General features: G+C 34.1%; 2 protein-coding genes and 2 pseudogenes across 2 annotated transcripts; all 4 read left to right on the top strand.

Annotated features, from left to right (window-relative positions):
• The first annotated feature begins 247 nt into the window (after window positions 1-247).
• On the top strand, window positions 248-2,710 carry LOC107011704 (uncharacterized protein ycf23-like). The gene is made up of 9 exons (XM_015211304.2): window positions 248-511; window positions 648-713; window positions 911-985; window positions 1,383-1,445; window positions 1,606-1,665; window positions 1,813-1,902; window positions 1,992-2,099; window positions 2,281-2,403; window positions 2,498-2,710. The coding sequence occupies exons 1-9, from the start codon at window positions 308-310 to the stop codon at window positions 2,627-2,629; spliced, it is 921 nt and encodes a 306-aa protein (XP_015066790.1). The 5' UTR covers window positions 248-307; the 3' UTR covers window positions 2,630-2,710.
• A 3,382-nt stretch (window positions 2,711-6,092) lies between these two features.
• LOC107011406 (3-oxoacyl-[acyl-carrier-protein] synthase I, chloroplastic) lies at window positions 6,093-10,266 on the top strand. The gene is made up of 7 exons (XM_015210902.1): window positions 6,093-6,748; window positions 7,271-7,702; window positions 7,951-8,124; window positions 9,342-9,455; window positions 9,546-9,647; window positions 9,733-9,799; window positions 9,906-10,266. The coding sequence occupies exons 1-7, from the start codon at window positions 6,296-6,298 to the stop codon at window positions 9,971-9,973; spliced, it is 1,410 nt and encodes a 469-aa protein (XP_015066388.1). The 5' UTR covers window positions 6,093-6,295; the 3' UTR covers window positions 9,974-10,266.
• A 372-nt stretch (window positions 10,267-10,638) lies between these two features.
• On the top strand, window positions 10,639-12,912 carry LOC114076102 (annotated as a pseudogene).
• A 468-nt stretch (window positions 12,913-13,380) lies between these two features.
• On the top strand, window positions 13,381-14,192 carry LOC107009155 (annotated as a pseudogene).
• Window positions 14,193-15,981: the final 1,789 nt, after the last annotated feature.

Here is a 15,981-nt window from a genome sequence, read left to right as displayed (position 1 = left end):
CAGACCTCTTCAGACCTCTTAAGAGGTTTTTCAAAAAAATAAAATAAATGAACTTAATGAGCTGAATCTGGATGATTCAGATTCAAACATAAAAACCAAACGTATTTAATAGGCTAAATCTGAATGATTAAGATTCAGACCTTCATTAAGTACAAACAAATGAGGCCTTAGTATACGAAAATATCTTGATACACTTTTTGTTGTATTCTCATTTGGTTTTATCCCTTGTATAAAATATCCATAGCTTGTTCAAAGCTGATAACTTTCTTATCCCCTCACTCCATTAGACAAGAAGAAGAAAAAGAAGATGAGCATCTCATTGTATACACCAGTTTCTCCCAAAAACCAATTACAAGTATTTCTGAAACCAAATCAGAATCCCCTTCTACTAGGTGATTCTGTTCTTCCAAAACGTGTTTCATTTGCTAGAAGAAAATGTACCACAAGGGCTCTGCTTTCACATTCCAAAGATGCTGTTTTGAAAGAGTTTCATGAGAAAAAAGCACTAAAGGTATCATTTTAATTATCACTTTTTTTGCGAGTTTCATAGTCCATCTATCAGTTGTTCCCTTTCTCCTAACACGTTGAAGTTCAGGTAGGAAAAGAGAACAAGTTAAAATTACTAATGATTCATTGTTCTGCTTCAGATTATCGCAGGATTGCAGAATCTGGACAAAGAGAATGTGGCTTCTGTTGTTACTGCTGCAGATAAGGTTTAGTCTTATCCACGGCCTCTGTGTTCTTTCACAATGATTTACAATTTCGCATTTTTCAAAAGAAAAAAATAGGCTTTATGACTGTATGTTCTTATCAAGGGCTAAGTAGGAATTGTAATTGTTAGGATTCTGTGTAGTGGAGTTTTTGAAATTTCAGTAAATGTACTAAGCCTGACTCTTTGATCTGCTTATAGGGAGGAGCAACACATGTAGATATAGCTTGTGACCCTGAGCTGGTGAAGCTTGCTATAAGCCTGACTTCCCTTCCGGTAAATCCTTTCTGTCTATATTTGTTCGATTTTACTTTAGCCTGCATTATGCAAGAATATCTTGGATGAGCTGTAACATAATCAACTGATCTACCATTTTAAAGTGAAACTATTCATGCCAAATGTGCCTTAAACTTTATCTTCTACTCCAGCCGCTGATTGCAATTTTCAGTTTCTCTGTTATTACTGAACATTCTGGTTGAATCATGTATATTTGTTGGTCCTTTCTACTTCCACAAATCATATGCTATCCGAGGATGATAATTTACATCTTCCTTGCAAGGAGTGCTTTGAGCTTGTCAGTTCAAAAATCTCACCATTTTAGGCATTTATGTCCTCAACCAGTATCTCTTTTAGTTGCATAGATTAGCTTAAATCTGGTGTCACATGCATGCAGGTTTGTGTTTCTTCTGTGGATCCTTCAGCATTTCCAGCTGCTGTGGAAGCAGGAGCCTTAATGGTACGACTTATTCTTATCATTTTTCCATTCCGTTCATAAACACCATAAGCAGGAACATGAAATAGTTAAGCACCATGATTGCATAACCTCAAGTTCTGTTTCATTGAGGGGAGCAAGTTCCTTTTCGTAGCTCATCATAAAGTAAAGTTATCTGGTGCAGGTTGAGATCGGAAACTATGACTCGTTCTATGAGAAGGGATTGGTGTTCTCTCCTGAGCAGGTATGTAAGATGACTTCTCCAGAGTTTCATAATGTCAAATAGATCAAAAGATTTGAGAACTAGCAACAATTATAGGAGTTTGATTTTGGTTATGAATCTTTGTCTATGATGTCCATTACTTCTCACAGTGCTGATAATGCTTTTCAGATTCTGAACCTAACGAAGGAGACAAAGAAGTTACTTCCATCAGTGATAATATCAGTCACTGTGCCTCACACGCTAAGCCTACCTGATCAGGTTTGAAAAAGCACTTTCCTATGACATGCTAAGTTCAAATGGAAGAAAAGTCACTCTTTTTTAAATTAATCTCCGTCTCATATTGACAGGTCATGCTGGCCGAGCAATTAGAACTGGAAGGTGTTGACATCATCCAAACAGAAGGAGGAAAATGCTCTACTCCATCAAAGGCTGGTGTTCTTGGATTAATCGAGAAGGTAACTCAACACATTTGTAGTATATACTACTAATAAGGATTAAGCTATCTGTTGATAGTATGATAATTGAAAGTGAAAAAGGAACAATCAAGTTCTGCTATCTTCTTGAAGTCATTTCAATCCTCATGGTTATCGATGATTTGTTGTATTAACTTCATTTTGATATTGTTCATTTACATAGGCAACACCAACACTAGGAGCTGCTTATTCGATTTCAAGGGCTGTCAATATCCCCGTCATGTGTTCATCTGGATTGAGTGCAGTCACAGCACCGATGGCAATCGTAGCTGGAGCTGCTGGCGTGGTAATGCCTTACTTACACTATCTTCATCTTACAACATAGCAAATTTTAGGCATCTCAACCAAATCATTGAAACTCGTGTGAATGTTGAACTCAGGGTGTTGGCTCAGCCATCAACAAGCTCAACGATCAGGTGGCAATGATCGCGGAAGTCAAATCCATAGCTCATTCATTAGGATTGTCAACCAAGAAGCAGAATTTATTTGAAGGGAGTAATTTGATACTGTAATCCAGTCTAATGTAGTAGCTCAAGACCAGAAGCAATTAGGAATTGTTATGAAACTAATAAAGTTTTTCTATTTTCCTGCAGTATCATTTTTACATTAGTTAGTATAAATCCATAATAAATAAATATGTTATTGAACTTGGTCTCGTCTAACATTTATGCCTTCCAACTTTGAATGTGTACAAATAGGCACTTAAACTTATATAAAGTTGATCAAGTAGAAACATGAGTCCTACGTGGAATAATACATATAGGACGCTATGTAGGATTGCCATGTCGAATGCCATATAGGTCGCGTGTGTCTATTTGTTCAACTTTTTAGTGTCTACACGTGCACACTCAAAATTGATGAGCATAAATGTAAAATGAAGCAAACAAAAAAGGGACATATTTATGCCTATCATAAATGAGTAACTACAATATTATTTTGTTCCCAAACATACATATGAAAGAATATGAATCCAAAAAGCCAACTAATTAAACACTTTAATTAGATAAACTCTTTTAAGACTTTATTGAGTATAAAAGAGTTTGCTGATTTGGTTTTGATTAGGTATTAACATATGGGTGTTTGGTTAGAAAAATTTCTGAAGAAGTTTATGTTATGGATGCAAATTTAATTCATAACTATTGCTCTTATTTATTCATAAAATAAGTTTAGCTCTATATTAATCTATCATTCTAGCTCCGCCTCTGCATAAAATGTTAATTGCTAACTTTAAATTTCTCTATATTGTATTAATACTGATAGTAATATTTATTTAAAATACCAGCTTTCAAATGTTGACTATATTTCACCATAATATTTGAGGTAAAAAGGATGTAATTAAACTTGAATATTGTGATAATAACTAGCAAAACTTATTCTGTGTTTTCTCCATTGTGAAGTAATCGAGTTCAAGAATATTCAACTTATAAACCTAGTATAAATATAAAATTTCACAATACTTGTCATTTTAAAAAATTAAAACATAATTAGTTTGTTTGTTTCCATCTTTACTCTTAGTCATAAATATGAATAGATATTATGGAACAAGAGAGAGACTTATTAAATAGGGAAGATCAATAAATAAGGATAATTTAAACAAAATTACTCTCTGGTTAATGCTTTTCTTTAAAAAAAAAGGTGTTTAAAATAAAACTTAAAGAATCACTCAATATATTTGTGACAACCCTAGCTGGATCATCATATCGATCAGCAATAGAAATTTATTGGGTTATAAAAATAAAAAGATTGCCTTAAATTTTATATTATGTTTGTACCATCTATATGTTGGTAAAGTTTTTTTGACTTTCATGTAAATTTATTTTAATTATCTATACTTAATATGTTCATCGACGTATTAATTGTAAGAAAAGTAAAGTTCCTTATTTATCAAAATTCAGGTATATATATATGGGGAGAAAGTTAGGTTTGCTATCCATTTCAGACTTTATTATGTAGTTATGACATTTCAATGAGGATACCTAAATTGGGTGCACCAACATCTTCAATTGGTCTATTAAAATCTTAGATATGATTTGACCATGCCTCTAAATGTAGTAAAAATTAAAAAAAAAAAAATAAGTAGAAGAAAAAAGAAAAGTAAAAAATAAAGAGATGAAAGGTATCCATTATGCTATCACACATATAATTATACTCAATTTTTGATGAATAATTTCTAATGGTTTATTTTGATTTTAGGTTAACTAAGATGACAACGATGTATCATGGCTGTATATTCATGACTTGACATGTGAATATTTATGTTATTGCAAGTCAGAAACTTTGACATTTCGAGGACATATTTATTCTTAAATTGATGAAAATAATAACAATATAATATATTATGATTTTATTGTATAATTTACGTTCGTACAAATAAATATTATGATTATGATAATAAAGGTATTTAATACATGTATTTTGATCAAAATTAATTAGTATATCCACGTGTCCGCAAAGGTCATTGTATGCACGTTATATTGATGGTAACAACTAACAATTAATACTATCGTATATTCGTGACAAAAGATAAATATGATTTAGACAAATTTAACCCAATTTAAACAACACTAATACCATAGTTAATTACATTACATAAATAGTATTATTTTGTAATAAAATTATTTCATACTTGAATTTAATTTCTTTTTTCTAATAATAAATTCCCTAATTAGTGACGTATAATAACTTCTTCATTTTCATTGTGAGTAGGATGTTTACAATCATTGGTTCTTAGTTATTAGTATTAAAATCAAAAAGGTAAATATAATAAACATTTTCTTAGTTTGTTTGTGGTTGATTTTGCTTTGATTATTTAATTTTTAATCACATATAAATATAAAGTCATTTATTCATTTTTCTATTGCTGTTTTTTGACCTTAAGCAAACAATATTAGGCAATTGTAACATCATTTCATTAAAACTAACTCATAATTAGAAAGGAAGGGTTCCATTGTGATTTGTGAATGCATTCAGTATATGATATTTCAAAAAGTATCACATAGTAATATTTTCTAGAAGTAAAAAGCACAAATTACTAAATTAAATTAAAAATGATTGATTGAAGGATAAATAATAAAATATTATAATTATCATTTTTTTATATTATTAATGTTTGTTACTCTGTAATTTTATATGTAAGTTAATGTAGTGTTTTAGTTTTAATGATCGATAAATTTTAAGTATTATTGTATAAATTTTATGATATGAATTTTCGCACAAGGCAAGAAATTTTACTAGTTTTATATAAAGCTAATACTACTAAACTAATGATTCGTGAAATTGTCCTTTTTACTACAGAATAAATATAATTAAATTTCGTAAATTTCATGATAATTTCAATCTACTTAAAAAAATTACAAATGATTTAGAGTTCAAAATAAACCAAAAATTAAAACTTATAACACCTTTGTTTGAATGGTTGTTACATTTTGTATTGTAATGTTAGTTTTAATATCGTATTTGTTTTGATTGTTACTTAAATTTTATTGCATCATATCGTTTAAATTAATTAGGTAACGATGAAAAGATCCATTTTATATAACAACCAATTTAGTGTCATCGTGTCGTTACCTTAATATCTTCTTCTCATTTTATTTTTACTTACTATTTAAATATATAAATTATCTTTTACCCTATCTTTTTCATAGTGGCTATACCCCACACCTTATTCTCTGAATAGGTTTATTATTAATGTAACAATACAATCTATTCAAATATTATATTAATTAAAACAATATAGTATGATATAATACAATATATTATGAAATAATACATAATAACCGTCCAAACAAAGTGTAAAAGTTTTAAAAAAAATTAATACAAATAAGTACACAAATTAGACAAGCTTCTATCCAGAACTAATAACACAATTACATATCAAAATAAAGAAAATTAATGGAAAAACAAAATATTTTAATTTGTTGGTTCAATAATTTAAATCGATTTTTAACCAAATTGCGAAAGCTCGTAAAAGATAAAAACATTGTCTATTTAAATTAGTTATACACATTTTGGTTGTGACTTGGTTTCTCTCTTTCTGTACAAGCACAAAACACACACTCCCTTTCTCTCTCTAAAAATAGTAATACACTCGCATCGTTTACATCGAAAAGCTTTTTGCTTTTTGCTTCTTCTTCTTCTTGCTCCGCCACCTCAAATCTGAAAACCCATTTCAGTTAACAATGGAAGCAATCCAATCTCTATCATTTCGTCCATCTCCACTCGATCCTCTTCGAAAAAACATCCCCCAGTTCACCAATGTGAGGTCATTGGGTGCTAAAAGAGTGCCTTTAACTATAACAGCTTCTGCATCTACTGTTTCTGCTCCCAAAAGAGAGAAAGACCCAAAGAAAAGGGTTGTTATAACTGGGACGGGTCTTGTTTCTGTGTTTGGGAATGATGTCGATACTTACTATGACAGACTTTTGGCTGGTGAAAGTGGGATTTCGCTTATTGATCGTTTTGATGCTTCTAAGTTTCCTACGAGATTTGGGGGACAAATTCGTGGGTTTAAATCTGAAGGGTATATTGATGGGAAGAATGATAGGAGGCTTGATGATTGTTTAAGGTATGCCATTGTTGCTGGCAAGAAAGCTTTGGAAAATGCAGATCTTGGTGGTGATAGATTAGAAAAGGTTCGGCTTTTTTTTCGTTCTTTTGGTATTTCAATTTGGTTATATCTGTCAAGATTTTCGGGTTTTTTTTGAGGTATGATGAATTTGCTGTAATGGGGCTTGCATGATGTGCTTTTGGCTGGTGTTGATTTGGTCATTTCTTTTATTTTATTTGGAGATGTGGAGAATTTGGAGAAAATTGCTAGCTGATTGTGTTTATTTTGGTATTTAGCTGGTTTATGCCATTTATTGCTTGTATTTCATTTCTATTATCACCAAAATGCTGGAATTGGGCTTTCATGATGTCTTAGAGACCATAATTGTGTAAAAATCTGAATCTTGCCAGTTGCCAGTGCATTTTGTAATACCAGAAACAATCAAAACTACTGTTCCCCGGAAAACAAATTTGTCATTAGTGCTTTTGAAAAGCTTTGATGTGAATAATTAGCATAGCTACTTGTTCAGCCTTCATTGTTTATCTGGATTTGTTTTTTTTTTCTTCAGTACATGACTCTAGGTTGTTAATTTATGTTCTTCCTGCAGATTGATAAGGAGAGAGCAGGTGTTCTTGTAGGAACAGGAATGGGTGGTCTTACAGTTTTCTCAGATGGTGTCCAAAACCTAATTGAAAAGGGTCACAGGAAAATTACTCCATTTTTTATACCATATGCCATAACAAACATGGGTTCTGCTTTGCTTGGTATTGATCTTGGTTTTATGGGACCAAACTACTCAATCTCAACTGCTTGTGCTACCTCCAATTACTGTTTTTATGCTGCCGCAAATCACATCCGTAGAGGTGAAGCGGATTTGATGCTTGCTGGTGGAACTGAAGCTGCCATGATACCTATTGGTTTAGGAGGTTTTGTGGCATGCAGAGCTTTGTCTCAAAGAAATGATGATCCACAAACTGCTTCCAGGCCGTGGGACAAAGAAAGAGATGGATTTGTTATGGGAGAGGGGGCTGGAATCTTGGTAAGCTTCCTAGCGATTATCATATTTTGGTCATAGGAAGTACATTTAAGCTACTTTGAGCAAGTTATGTGTGGTCCAATCCCGAAGCAACTAAATATGCAATAAACTGCTATCCATGAATTGCTGGTCTTTCTTTCATTGCACGTAGACTGCATAATTAGATTAAGCACTAGAGATTTCTGTCACTTTAATACAATCTATTCACCATTTGGAAAGTTATTATGAAAATTGAATGACATTCTTGGCAGGTGATGGAAAGTTTGGAGCATGCAATGAAACGAGGAGCGCCAATAATTGCAGAGTATTTGGGTGGTGCAGTTAATTGTGATGCTTATCACATGACTGATCCCCGAGCTGATGGTCTTGGAGTTTCTTCATGTATTCTTAGCAGCCTTGAAGATGCTGGAGTGTCACCAGAAGAGGTATTTACTTCCCTCTCCAAGCAGTTGAGGTTATACTCATTGTCTACACTCTACTCAATAGTCAAAGAGCGGGGTAAAAGAAATACTGGAAATAGCAAATCACTCTAGATGTTTTCCGTTAAAAAATTGGAAACTTATCAAAATGTTATCTTGGGGCTACCACACCCAAGATCCGTCATATCTCATACTTTTGCTTCTCAGAATTCTTCTTTAATTGGGGAAATGGGGAAAGGTTACAGTGAATATACTTAACTATTGACATGAAATAGATTTCTTTTCACATTGGCCTTGTTGTAGCCTTGTAGGACATTTCTGTGTGTGTTTTGTTTTAGGCTGAACGGAAGATATTGTGCAACGAGTGAACCTTCATTCCTTAATAGTTAAAAAAAAATACTTGTGACATTATAGTCTTTTCCATGTCAATTTTATGCCCATAGACTCTCTCATCCATGTCCCATTGCCTCTTTGAGAAAAAAATGCTACCTTCCATGTTAGCTTTATTCTAATTTCAGATTCCAAGTAAAGATTACTCCCTCTCTCTTTACTAGATAAAGACATCCCCTTATTGAGAGTAAACGAAAGGTTACTATTCAATTTTAATCATCAAAGACACATGTTAAAACTGCTGGTGATCAGAAAAAATTGGATTCTTTCACCATTAATAAAAATGCACCTAAAATGCTTGTACAATTCATCCTAGATGCTAAGCCCCCTCACTGGAGCTTTAGTGTCTTCTTCTCAGATCTGATTTTAACAATACCAACCTTCTCACCTTGTTGCGTCGAAAGAAGTAACACAGACTTTACTTTGAACCACTATGCCCTAAGCTACAGCAATTGTCTAGAATCAGCATGATATCTGTTGATGAATTAATAGTCACATTCACATTTCAATAGAACCCTAGAATTGTCCTTTCAGTAATCCTATTTAAGATGTTCAAGCAGAATGACATATGGAGAATTCATATGGCTGGTAGCCACTAGTTGGGATCGACCTTCTTTGTTGTTGATGATGACGAAACAGCTGAAAGTGAAACTGTCTCTTTATTTTGATCATCCAGAACTTTAGAACCTAGTTTTGGTGGGTACTCGAAACATTCAGCTTTTGATAATGTGGTATAGTCTTTGGTAAGAGGTACAGAAATGTATTGGCTAGATTTTGCTAAAAGTTGAAGTTGAATTTGATTACTGAATTGATCTTCTCTTTTTCCTTTGTAGGTTAACTACATTAATGCTCATGCAACTTCTACCATTGTTGGTGATCTAGCCGAAATAAATGCTGTTAAGAAGGTTTTCAAGACCACGACAGGAATCAAAATGAATGCAACCAAGGTAATTATGTCTACATTGTAATGCATCTCTTCATTTATTCGAATTCATCAGTGTATGTTCGTCATTAAGTGTTTCCCCATATTGTTCCAGTCTATGATAGGGCATTGCCTCGGTGCTGCTGGTGGTCTGGAAGCTATTGCAACAATTAAAGCTATTACAACCGGCTGGGTGCATCCTTCAATTAACCAATTCGTGAGTTGTCCTATATTTTCAAACAAATGTCAATTGCTATGCTCATTCTTCATTTACAAATCTCTAATTGTAATGAATATTGCAGAATCCTGAGCCTTCAGTGGAGTTTGATACTGTTCCAAACAAAAAACAGCAGCATGAAGTGAATGTTGGTAAGATACACTTAAAATTATAGCACCATATTATATTTTCAAAAATAAACATTCTCATGAATAATTGAAAAACTTCCAACATAACATCAATTTCTTACATATGCAGCTATCTCCAATTCCTTTGGTTTTGGTGGTCACAACTCTGTCGTTGCCTTTTCTGCATTCAAGCCTTAATTCAGCTCAGTTTAGGTAGAGCAATCTTCTGGAGTAATATAGGGGATTAATGTGATACACATTGGCTGTTTCATCTCCTTGTGGGAAACTTGCTGGGCGCAGCGAGAGAGGAACAATTGTCAATTCTTTTTATGTACTAATAATCTTTAGCTTGTAGTTTTATAGCAATGAACATTTTCACTTCTCATTCCTTAAATTAGCTTGGACCTTCATAGTTTGGTTAAACAACAATGCCATCAGTTTTGAATTATGCAAGAGATTTGAAAGATGATATGATCTTTTGAGATTAACAACTCTCTGATGGCACCTGTTTAATTTTCCATTTGAGTCGACAATTGGTTCGAGAACATTTGTTAAACAACATACGCTTACTTCGCGTGGGTAGAAAAACTGTTTTCGAAAAAAATTTCTAGTTAACCTGTAAGCTGTATAAACAGCCATATTCACAACTATACTCGTCGCTACTAAATTAAGACTTGTCTCAATGAAAAGAAAGGGTTGAAATTGAAAACAACACAACTTTGTGGACTAAAAACGTATCACCAAGTTACACTGTTGAGTTAACACAATTTCCTAAGCTTCCCGTACCTTACCTTCTCCGTCGCCGTCGCCGGGTTGTACACTAAAGGTTAGTCACACTACAGTGCCTCCGCTATAGCCGGTCCTTTTTCCTATGTTTTTTTTTTCTTTTTCTATGTTCAGATTTTTCTCGAATTGTTTCCGTTGTTACTTTCCGATCATGCAATGCTGTGTCTACGGTAACATAAATTTTAGTTTCCTCTCTCACTGTTCCGCACTCTTTAGAAGCTTAAAAGCAAAAGTGAAGTCCCAATTTAGCTTTTGGTCACTTTGTTTCAGAAACGCTGCAGATTTTAGCCTAGTCATTGAAAGTTTTCCTAATCGTATTGTCTTAGGTCATTCGGTGTTTCCTTTTTCTTATCTAAGTTTAATCTTATATAACTGTAATTGCCTCTGTGACATGCCTATGCATTTTGCATTATTATCTCTAGTAAAGGAAGCTGATTGAAATATGGGGCATTTGGTAGGTTGATTTTCATATGTTGCCCAAACTAGTTTACTCTTATATAACTGCAATTGTCTCCGTGGAATGCATATGCATTTTGCATTATTAACTCTCGGAAAATGCTCGTAAAGGAAGCTGATTGACATATGGGGCATTTGGTAGGTTGCTTTTCACATGTTGCCCAAAACCTAGGGGGAGGATGAATATGTGTATTATTCATTACGAATTTAAGTTTTATCTACTTAACAATGTAATTTGTAAGTATAATTTGACTGGTTCTAAAAGGGTTTTACCCCCCTCTTTTATTAAGTTACCAATTTGTGCTGGGTGTTATGTTTTTACTTGAGCCGAGGTCTATCGGAAATAGCTTCTCTAGGTGCACACTACCCTTCTCAAACCCCACTTGTGGGATTACAAAGGGTATGTTGTTGTTGTTACCAACTCATGTTGGGTATAGACACTTACCTGCAGTTGGCTTCTAAAAGCATTTGATAATTTGAAAAATTCTTTCTTTGTCGGTGGGAACTCTATTTCACCATTCTACCTCCAATGGTCGGTTTAGCAGAGTTGAGAGAGCTTCAAGTCGGTGTAAATGCTCTTATTAGAGTTTTTTTCTTCTGAGGTGGGGTGTTGTATTATCTTATTAATGACGATGTTGCAACAGCCTGATTGCTGTATTCTCGTATGAGCTGATAAAGTTTTATCTTAGAGGAGTGAACTCGTGTAGTCTCCTATGTTTGCCTGTGAGGTTTCAAGTCAATATCTGCAACTTATACGAGGGAAGATGACTGATCCTGCTAATTAAGAACACTACGTCCAAATCCTTGTACCATTCTGTCTCTTGTAGTTCCACACCCAGTACCTTTTGCACCTTAACAGTGTTTGTGGGGATTAGAAATCTTCTCCTGATTTATAAATTTCAGTAGATGTGCACTGTATTTCTTGTGGTGGTGGCATATGAAATTCGAAACTTTTCTTGAACTTCCATATTAGAATTGCTACGACTGCATGGTGTCTTTGCAAGGCCTCATATTTCCCTTGATAAAACCCACTGTGTTTTGATTTGTGACATGTCCTTTAAAATGTTTTTGAAATCTCAGCTGTCGTGGAATGTGATAATCCCTGCGGAGAACCTTGATGTTGAGGGCTTAATGCTTCAGAAGGAAATTGTTATTCGCCTCATGGATGACTTTGCTGCCAAGAAGGCCTCAAAATATCTTGGTTACTTTATGGCTCTAACTACATTGGAGAGGATTGGGGAAGGGAAAGTTAGAGAACACACTGGTGAATTGATGTGCTTTTTCCTGTGGAATTCAACTGTGTTACCTTCAAGATATTCTGTGGAGAGATCTTGGATGGGGTTGTTGACAAGATCTTGAAGCATGGTGTCTTTTTGAGATGTGGCCCCACAGACAAGGTGTACCTCTCTCATCAGAAGATGGCGGATTATAAGTATGTGCCCGGAGAAAATCCAATCTTTATGAATGAGAAGATGTCAAGAATTGAGAAAGACACTGTGGTGCGAATCGTCGTGGTTGGAGCAAGGTATGTGGAGGCGGAGAAGGAATTCCAAGCAGTTGTGAGCTTGGAGGGTGATTATCTCGGACCCATCTCACAATACTCTGTTTATATTTCAGTTATTCGCCATGATTGGCTCATTTGGACATAGAAGAGTCGCATGTAAAGCTAACTTCTGTAGCTATATCTGTGTTTAGTACTATTTTGAATTGAATGTGACTTTTCTGTTGATGTTGCAGAACCTCTCTGAAATGTCTTACTGATTTGGTTGCTTAAGCCCTCAAGTGGTCATGTGAACGTTATAAGGCTTAGCATGTCTTCACAGATACATTTACTTGTTATGGTGATAAACCTTTACTTAAAATACCTTTCCAAAGTGTCTTGTTCTCTTGACTGATTTCTCTGTATCTGAATTCTTTTTATTATTAAAATTGTTCTGATCAGTAGTTCAGTGATAGAAATTTTGGTACATGGTGTTTAGTATTTGGTTAGTGGTTCTTGATTTAATGTATTGGGATTCTAATTGATTTTTTCTTTTGGATAACCAAATGTAAATCATATGAAGTTCTGGGTATATGTGAATCTACTGTATATTTCCTGAGGGTGTACGACTTGTTCATGTAACATGTTTAGTGAAAGGCTATATTATAGTTCTAGATTAAATGAGCTATAGTGCTTAAAGATAAAATCTGGAGAAATTTCAAATGGATAATGATAAGCGATATCAGTATTGTAAGCTCAACAAATCACAGGGTAGAGTTTAATCCTTACAGCCACACATAAGGAGGACAATATTGAATGGGTTCCTTATAAACATCTTGGAAAATTGATGGATTGGATATTTGCCAGATTGCATTAATTGCTACACATGGGATCTTTCTTCCTCTTCTTTTGCTGGACAGGCAGTGAAACTCTCACCCTCTGCCTCAGAAATCTCTGGAAATGGAAGGATCACTATGAGGAAGGCTGTCGCCAAGTCTGCCCCATCGAGCAGTCCATGGTATGGTCCTGACCGTGTTAAGTACTTGGGCCCATTCTCTGGTGAGTCCCCAAGCTACTTGACCGGTGAATTCCCTGGTGACTACGGGTGGGATACTGCTGGACTTTCAGCAGACCCTGAATCCTTTGCCAAGAACCGTGAACTTGAGGTGATCCACTGCAGATGGGCTATGCTTGGTGCTCTTGGAAGTGTCTTCCCTGAGCTCTTGGCCCGTAATGGTGTCAAGTTTGGTGAGGCTGTGTGGTCCATGCACAGAGCATCTTGGCCATTTGGGCTTGCCAAGTTGTGTTGATGGGAGCCGTTGAGGGATACCGTATTGCTGGTGGACCTCTTGGTGAGGTTGTCGACCCACTCTACCCCGGTGGCAGCTTCGACCCATTAGGCCTTGCTGAAGACCCAGAGGCATTTGCTGAGCTCAAGGTAAAGGAGATTAAGAACGGTAGACTTGCTATGTTCTCTATGTTTGGATTCTTTGTTCAAGCCATTGTTACCGGAAAGGGTCCATTGGAGAACCTTGCAGACCCCGTAAACAACAATGCCTGAGCTTTCGCCACAAACTTTGTTCCCGGAAAATGAATATCATTAAACGTTCTCAAAGAAAATGATTGTTTGATGGCCTTGTAAAGTTGTAATTGTGAGTTAACTAGACAATATAATGGATTTTTCTTATATTTCAATTATTGTGTAGCCTATAAGGGAAAACCAAAATATTCTCTCCGTTCCAATTTATTCCAACGTGAATTTTTGTTATATTCCAGTGAATGTTTAGTCCTGAATTTTCATTTTCTGAACTCACGCACGAATGAAACACTAAAATTTTCTTTTTCGAAAAGAAAATAAACTCCTAACGAACACTTTCCACTATATGATAGTTAAAAAACCACATTAAAGATGTTAAAAGCTTAAACTTCAATTTGTAGATCAAAGTAGGTAATTAAGTCTCTTTAAAATCTTTACAAAAATGTCACATATATACGTGCAAAGCAAGTTGATTAGGTACATCGTATATGCTGCGTTTGAGTTCTATTTTGTCTTGTTTTTGGTTAAAATTTAAATCTGGTTGACACTTATCTTTAAATTTTTTTAATTGCATCTAAAAGTTTTGGTATTATCTTTTCAAACTGCAATATAAAATTGTGAAAATTCTAAATTCGATAAGTGTTTTCTTACAGATAACTAGTGTCTGGTTCCAAAGGTATTGTATCATTTTTAATTTTATCATCAATATTATTTTTTTCAATGACATCCACAATTTCTTCTAAGCCATGAACCTTTTGAACATGTATCATTTTCACCCATCCAACAAGTTATTAACATCAAGTTTATGTGGTAACCGAGATCATTAATCATGACACCAAATTAATGAATGATGTTTTCACAAGTAGGTTTATTTAAAATCTCTGAGAATTTATATCCGAATGAATTTTACTTTTACTGTGTCAAAACACTCTTTAAAATAATAAATATTAATCTATCGATTAAATAATACATCTATAAAACAATACAGTAATATTTATGGTCCATCTATATTAATTTAATGATGTTTTATTGTATTTGACAAACATTCAAATCATTGAATAAGCCCCACTTTCTTATTTTTGAATTAAAATATATATTACCAAGAAATGTATAAAGCTACTATGAATCAAACTTGTTTGATTCTTAAAATACTTAAAGAAAATGTTTAATTCCTAAATAGATTTTCTTTAATATAGATTTCACTTTGAATTTGTCAAAAAAAATAAAAAAATCTAGCTATATATTAAAATGTGGGAAACTTTCACATATAGCCACTTAAAAATAATTAATTACCCTCCATAGCTATAATTTTGATAATTATAATTTGTAGCTACATGTTATATGGAGGAGAGAGGCGAGTGAGACTAGGAGAGAGAGGAGAGAGGAGAGAGGCGAGAGAGAGGGGAAAAAGAGTGGAGAAAGGTGAATTGTATATGTAAATTGTTTAGATAATTGTATATTATACATATGAAATTGTATATATGACATGCGAGCAAGAGTGGGAGAGAGGCTAGCGAGATAGAGAGAGGGAGGAGAGAGGCGAGCGAGAGAGGGCAGAGAGTGGGAGAGAGGTGAATTTATATGTATATAATTGTATATTATACATATATACATTTGTATAAATGACAAGCGAGATTGGAAGAGCGGGGGAGAGAGGTGAGCGAGATTGAGAGAGGGAGGAGAGAGGCGATCGAGATTGAGAAGGTGAGAGACAAGCGAGAGAAGGCAGAGAGTGGGAAAGAGGTGAATTGTATATGTATATAGGCTAAAAAATTGTATATTATACATATTTATTTGTATATACTAGCGAATTATACAAATACAAACATGACTAATTATACAAATTCGAAGTCACCCCATGTAATTAATGTATAATGTTAGTTAAGTGATAATTATCATAAACTATAGCTATAATGAGTAATTAAATAATATAAATTTACCTATCCG

Source organism: Solanum pennellii, chromosome 2 (assembly GCF_001406875.1).
Source record: "Solanum pennellii chromosome 2, SPENNV200".
Classification (NCBI taxonomy): Eukaryota; Viridiplantae; Streptophyta; class Magnoliopsida; order Solanales; family Solanaceae; genus Solanum; species Solanum pennellii.
The sequence above is the reverse complement of the archived record's forward strand: the minus strand, read 5'-3'. Positions and strand labels throughout refer to the sequence as shown.

Bases quoted from the DNA above. Each gene is read 5' to 3' on its own strand.
- LOC107011704 (XM_015211304.2), top strand. From the start codon at position 308: ATGAGCATCTCATTGTATACACCAGTTTCTCCCAAAAACCAATTACAA. The intron at 512-647 runs GTATCATTTTAA...GTTCTGCTTCAG, and splicing joins ATGAGAAAAAAGCACTAAAG to ATTATCGCAGGATTGCAGAA. The intron at 1,903-1,991 runs GTTTGAAAAAGC...TCATATTGACAG, and splicing joins CGCTAAGCCTACCTGATCAG to GTCATGCTGGCCGAGCAATT.
- LOC107011406 (XM_015210902.1), top strand. From the start codon at position 6,296: ATGGAAGCAATCCAATCTCTATCATTTCGTCCATCTCCACTCGATCCT. The intron at 8,125-9,341 runs GTATTTACTTCC...TTTCCTTTGTAG, and splicing joins CTGGAGTGTCACCAGAAGAG to GTTAACTACATTAATGCTCA. The intron at 9,456-9,545 runs GTAATTATGTCT...ATATTGTTCCAG, and splicing joins TCAAAATGAATGCAACCAAG to TCTATGATAGGGCATTGCCT.